The 6,411-nt window shown below is 45.2% G+C and overlaps 2 protein-coding genes across 2 annotated transcripts in view; one reads left to right on the forward strand and one right to left on the reverse strand.

Moving 5' to 3' along the window:
• The window catches only part of LOC127905542 (uncharacterized), a 9,520-nt gene extending 8,411 nt beyond the window's left edge, over positions 1–1,109 (reverse strand). Inside the window, exon 1 of the mRNA XM_052454456.1 lies at positions 1–1,109. This exon is cut by the window's left edge and continues 8,411 nt beyond it. The gene's annotated coding sequence lies outside the window, so the exon portion shown is untranslated.
• LOC127905545 (uncharacterized) lies at positions 101–6,188 on the forward strand. Its single transcript, XM_052454459.1, is given in 6 exon segments — positions 101–238; positions 305–425; positions 428–641; positions 643–685; positions 687–718; positions 849–6,188. Coding segments are annotated over 6 exon segments (795 nt in total). The 3' UTR covers positions 1,096–6,188.
• The last annotated feature ends 223 nt before the right edge of the window (positions 6,189–6,411 follow it).

Here is a 6,411-nt window from a genome sequence, read left to right on the forward strand (position 1 = left end):
TGACTCATAGGGCTTCCCTCAGCTCAGTCTTTTTGGTTCTTGAGAATCTCCCAGGACCGGAATGATTATCCCTGCCCGATGGGTCTACATTCATCCCTGAATGTCGTCGGGTACTGTTCACTTCCCCGCCATTCTTGTAACCGTCACCTGTAATCCGCGCAGGTGTGTCCGCCCCCCCCCTGAGTGGACGAGAAAGAAAGGATTTCTCAGAGCCAGAACTTTCCCGTATGAGCATTCGGTACATGTGTCAGTCCGTGGAAAGTGAAAGGGTCACCACTACTGAGGATCTCCCCCCTAATCTTAGATAGGTCGTCTGAGGGTTCGCCGCGGTTCATTGCTGTGCTTACACACTAGGCTACCCTTCTCCGAAAGCTCCGCGGGACCACCTACCACTAGTCTTCAGCCTGAGGGGTTTATTGCACAAAAACGCCGGGACGCAGGCTCCCGAAGAGGGAAGCCCAACGAATGTCAGATGCAAAGCCCCGCACCTCATTAAGATCATATTGGCATACTCTCCCAAAAAAAAAAGAGCAGACCCCATTGAAGACGAGAGTGAGGTACAACAAGGCCATTTCTGTCCACCGCCCTTCTCACGGAACCGTACGTGGACGTTACCGCTCATACAGCTCCCAGCCAGCAAGCAGTTAGCCTTCCTCTACAAGGAATGGAAGTGTGGATGAATCGACATCAAATAGAGGAATTCGGTTTTTCTTTTCAGCAATAACATGATAAGAGCATCCCTTTCACAAAAACCTAAAGATCCCATCCCTATCCTGCCACTTCAGCACCTTTTGATCTTCTCAAAGATCATTACGAGCCCTCTCCTAGAATGTTTTTGTAGATTCCGAAAATTCTATGGTAGATCAGGACGAGAATGAATCCGGGAATCCAGGACATACTCATCCTGGAGCTTCAGCTCTCCTCTGGGGAGGGGTTTTTATAGATAGAGAGGTGAGTCGAGGGGCCTCCCGCTTTACCGATTTCTCGGAATCGGAGGATCATCTGCCTGAACAAGAAGGAGCTGTTCTCGATGTGAGATCAGCAGCAAAAGAAAGAAGCATAAAGACGCAGCACCACCTACTCTTTCAACCGTAGAGTCGGGGTTCGCCCTCAGTCCTCACTGGTTTTGTAAAAGTAAGTAGTCGTTGGTCCTTCTGACTAGCCTTCCTCGGTCACAGCAAAGTGCCTTCGATTGGAACTTCGATTTGCATGTGTTAAGCATATAGCTAGCGTTCCTTCCAACTATCACAAGCAGGTGAGTGAATCCCCTTTCCTGGTGCTGCCCTTGCTCTCATTGCAGCAGAGCCATTTATATCTGCCACTTGATCAGTAGAGGCAACACGCTTGATGTTAAGATGAATGGCCTTATTATCTGCACCTTTCATTCTTTTTTTTGTGTTAAGGCCCTGTTATTACTACTTGAGTAAGGGAGGAAGATAGTCCTTTTAAGAGGGAAGTTTTGATGCAACACGTTCATGCAGGAACGATTAATTCATCTTTCTTGTTATCGTGTAAAGGGTGCTATTCACTGGCAGTCCGATGACGCGCTAGGAGCAGCCTGCAGCTGCCTTTTTCTTTATAAAGTCTAGTTGTTATATGCTTAACACATTCAAATATCTTTCCTTTTAGGAAGGTTAGTTTCTGGAATGTAATATCTGCTACTTTATCCTTGTTGACTGGAAGGTTAGAGCAAGCTAGGCCATATAAGAATAGATTCTATCGATCAGTTCTTGTTGCTTTCCTCTTGCTAGGCTAAGAGCTGAGTAGATCCTAGTGTGAGGACTTACCTTGAACTTCCTTACCTCACTGTAAGTTCTTCCTCTTCAAGGTTAGAGCAATCTAGGACAGAAAAGAACTAATGAGATCTCTCAAGGTCTTTGCCTGAAGGTTAGAACAAGCTAGGCTAGATAAGAATTAGATGTGAGCTCTCTTCTTTCCTTTTGTAGTTGCATGTAGCTCCTTTCTCTTGTTTGTTTTCGATGTTCAAAAGAGTCTGATTTCACAGACTCAAATGAGGAACCAATACTATGAGTAGATGTGGTTTGAGATCGATTGTTAAGGCCTTGACCCCACGTCGCAAAGCAAAGTGGAAATCTATCCCTGGTACGAGCATGGAACACTGGGTTAGCAGCAAGGTAAGTGGCACTCATATTGTAACAGTTAAGTAGTTGGGGATCCTTGATGTGAATATCAAGATCACGAAATCCGTAATGGAGCCATATCAGTTCAGTAGCTGTGCTAGCGAGGTCCCGGTATTCAGCTTCGGTACTAGAGCGTGAGAATTCTTCGTGCACTATGATAGGAGCCCAGGATCCAGTTGTGAAGCGACGATCATCTGGGTTTCCAGCCCAATTAGCATCAGAAAAGGAAATGGGAGGGATGGTTAACCCATGAGTGTGCCTTTGAGAAAGCGAAGAATCCGCTTGACAGCGATGAGTCGTTCTTCGTGGGAGATGAATATGTTGAAAGACCTAATTCACATCAAATGTAGGGTCGGGTGAGTGTCAAGTATTGGAGACCACCATCCTGTAGGATCGAAGATCCCCATCCAGTTGAAAACCAGCTGAAATTGGGGTAGAGCAGGGCTTGCATACCGTCATGTTAGCCTTGGAAAGAAGGTCAAGTTTGAGAGAGAAAGAATCGTGGGGGTCAATATTCAGGATGGTTAGAAAGCCAGTCCATAAGACCAAGATCTGCTCCACCTTTCAACACTACAAATTCATTCCATTCACAAAGCAAAGACTACTGGAAGGGCTCAAGCTAAAGTTCAGGGCATGTCCCTGAGATGAGTGCCTGACTTCCTTCCTGAAAGGCCTAGATGAAAGCTAAAAAAAGTTTGATTTTCATTTTAAAGTGGCCAGGTAGAAAGAAGTGAAGTTTCTATTGATAATTGATATTGAATCACGTCAGATCCTTGTTTAAAAAAGAATATCAGATGTCCAGGAAATGAAAAGAAAGGGATAGAGGAAGATTCAATACCAGCTGATTCCCTTATAGATTAACCTCCTTCAACCTCCGAAGCGGATAAGATCCCAAGAGCTTCATCTATACCAGCAGATGAAAGAGGAGCTTCTACGTGAACATTTCTAACAGCCTCCTCCAACAGTCTAGTCACTAGCACTGGTTCTTCCAGCAACAGCTCTTACTGTAACAGAACTAGGACCGTCAACTCCAACTGTAGCAGCGGGAATCCCCTCCCCACCCTAGCCGGAATGGAGGAAGAACTTTCACTGGAGACATCAGATGTTGCAGATGGTTGGGTTGGTCCGACCAAGAAAGCCATGGGAGCAAGGGGCTCGAAAGCTTCACTTTACTTAACCTTTTTAATTTTAATAAAGGGGCAAGCAACCAAATACCACTTTACAAGACTTAGTTATAATAAGGAAAACCCCGTATGTATATATTAGTAAGGCCTTTTCCCTTACCCGTGTTGTTGTTCTTCTTGTTCCCTAACTTTCTGGTTTAAATAAGGACCTCGTCATGTTCATCCTTGGCTTATTTCCTGTAATTTCTCTCTCTTCTTTCTTAGCTTTGCTCTAGGTCCCTCAATTTTTTTTTTCGACCTTTAGCCATCTCCAATCGATCCTCGAAAGAAAGAAGCTTTTGAGTCAGGGCAATGGGGGAAAGCCACAACCTCCCTGGACAAAGGCAGAGACCATTGCCCTACTTTCTGACCTAGAAGCGACTCCATTGGCTTTTCGAAAAGCAGTAAACTATGAGATGTCGTCTCGTCTCTTGAAAAGAATCGAAACTGAAGAATCGGCACAATCATCTCCCCAACCGATACAGAAGCAGCTTTCTGTTTATAAGCTTAAAGTACAACTGTACGAATGTAAAGAGCGGATGTAGCAGCTTTTTTTTGAAAGGTAGCTGTAGCTTCTGGCGCAGGAACTTTAGTTAGACTGAACCGCGCAACTTCCTTCTGCTTCCTTTTCTATATTATCTTGTCTGTCTTAGAGAGCAAGCGTATCTCTTCCGGCAATAGCACCTCTTCTTTTTAGCTTGACTAGCCAGCAGGAGCAGAAATCGCAATCGTCGTAATCCGAATAACGGAATCAGAGTAGCTGCGTATTGGCTTTGTAATTCTTCTTATGGCTTATTAAGTCTTTCCGAGAGCAGCAAGCCACACCACCCACCAACCCTCAGCCAAAAAGCCGTGCCGTCTCTTGCTTGGAGAGGAAGCGTCCACTTGACTGGCTTTCCTGCTTTCCTAACTGTAACGAGATCTGATTCTTTATAATAGTTACCACCTCTTCTTCGCAAAAAACCAACCATTCGTTCAGAGTCGACAACTGCAGATAGGCCTCTCCCCAATGCAATTATATCTCCTGCGAATCCTGCTTCCGGCCTCATTCTTCTATTTCTTTATATAAGATATAAGACGCAGTCCTCTCTCCTTGCTGCCAGCGTGCGAGCCTACGGCCTTGGTCTTCCCGAAATCGTGAAAAGAACGCAAGATAAGGTGCATTTTTTCATTTCAGCCCAGGACCTCCAAGCTTGTACGGCCGGATGTCGGTCCCACGTAGTTGGCGCAGGCCCCAATGACTTACCCGACGTTTTTTCGAAGACGTGTAAAATCTGGCTCCGTCCCGCAACATTCGATGGCGTACTGCACCAAGTAGAGAATTTTAAATTCTTCTTCCTTTCTTTCACTTTCGAGTGATTCATCAATAGGGGACCGTACCATAGGAAGGGGAAGTTCCTTCTTGGAATGCCGTCGTCTAGCTGGAAAGGCTTTTCTTTCTTGGCCCTGTAGAACCGGATTCCGTTCCTTGATTCGAACCAGACTGACAAACCTCCCATCAGATGAATAAGAAAGTGGTCCAACGAATCCAGCTGAGCACAGATCTATTCTTCGAATAGCAAGCAACAATAGAGAAAATCGCAGCTAAACCCTATCCGTTCAAAACGGGTACGATATCAACTAATTTCGAGGGCCTTGGAACCTGTTTGGAATTCGCAAGATATCAATCACCAATGAAGCCCTTCTCATGAAATTGGGGTGGGGTGTAATTCATGAGCCAGAGAGTTTTTGGGTCGTGGTGTTGCGGGGAAAGTATGTGAGAACATATGACCTTGTCCCTTCCATCAAAGCTAGAAGCCAGGACTCTCCCCTGTGGAAGGTGAAAAGTCTGGCCTAAGGTGTTGGAGGGTGTCTCTTGGGTGATAGGCAATGGAAATGGGAGGATTTCGCTCATCTTCTGCCTGCTTCTGTTGTCATGAAGATAGCAGCCACGGTCCCGCCCAAATGTGGGGCTGTTCAAGACTGAGTGGCCTGGAAACACACATCCAATGGTGCTTTGCTTTCTCCGTTAAGTCTAGTGTGCGAAGAGTTTTTTTACTCCAGAGGACAGGCTTTGTCGCTTAGTCTGTAAATGGGATGGCCCTCAACGGATCAGATCATTCCTTTGGTTAGTCGTGCATGGCAGGTTATTGACTAACGGCAACAGATTCAAGCGACAATTGGCAGACTCTCCCAGTTGTCAGTTTTGTGACGGTCTTTAGGAGTCTGAGCTTTATTGAGGGATTGCCCACGTTATGAAAAATCAAGTCTTATTCCTCTTCTCGAGAGATGTTGGGATTTCTTGATTCAGGGGAAATGCACTTATTAGAGATGGTATGAAACAAGAGTTCAAACTTCCTAGGATGTTAAAGTGTGATAGACATTCAATCAACGGATTTAAGAATCCTAGTATGTCTGACTTCTACTTCATAACTTACGCTACGATATTTCTTCTAAGGAAAGGCAGAACTGCAGCCCAATTGCCGTTCTAGGAGGGAGCTTGGAGAAGCCCAAGCCTATTCTTTCCATCGATAAAGTGAGAAGAAAAGGCCCTGACGGCATGGGACTGCTTCCTTTGCTACGGATGCCTAACTTCTTCAGTCTCATGCTTCTTAACCTTAAGGTGATAGAGTAGAGACAATTCCTATTGACCCCTCGGGTTCCTTCACTCACTTTTCGAGGCATCGGATTTGTGAACATGTCAAAAGCTTATTATTGTGCAAAGTCAAGCAGCGGGGAAGATCTTAACAAAAGCTACCCATGGTCCTAGTCCTAAGAAGGGTTCTGGAGAAAGAGTTAGGGCATACTTAGATTTTTGATTATGATTGATTGGCTCACTGAACTCCCCCAAACTAGTCGAAGGTTCCAGTCGGAGGTCAAATGAAGAAGGAATGCTTTTTTCTTGCGACTGGGAATAGAATAGACTTAGTGAAGCTAGTCTATTATCTTAGGTCTCACCTGTGCTATCACTAAAAGAAAAAGGGAATAGCCTTTCTATACATCCGCGACTCACTCTGGTAAGAAAAGAAGAAAGAAAGTCAGATCACCACTGAATCTATCTGCTCCCACGGTGCGGTAACTAGAAAGCACTACTTTATTTGTTCAAATCAATCCCCTCTTCGCTACTG

Source organism: Populus trichocarpa, chromosome 7, assembly GCF_000002775.5.
Source record: "Populus trichocarpa isolate Nisqually-1 chromosome 7, P.trichocarpa_v4.1, whole genome shotgun sequence".
Lineage (NCBI taxonomy): Eukaryota > Viridiplantae > Streptophyta > Magnoliopsida > Malpighiales > Salicaceae > Populus > Populus trichocarpa.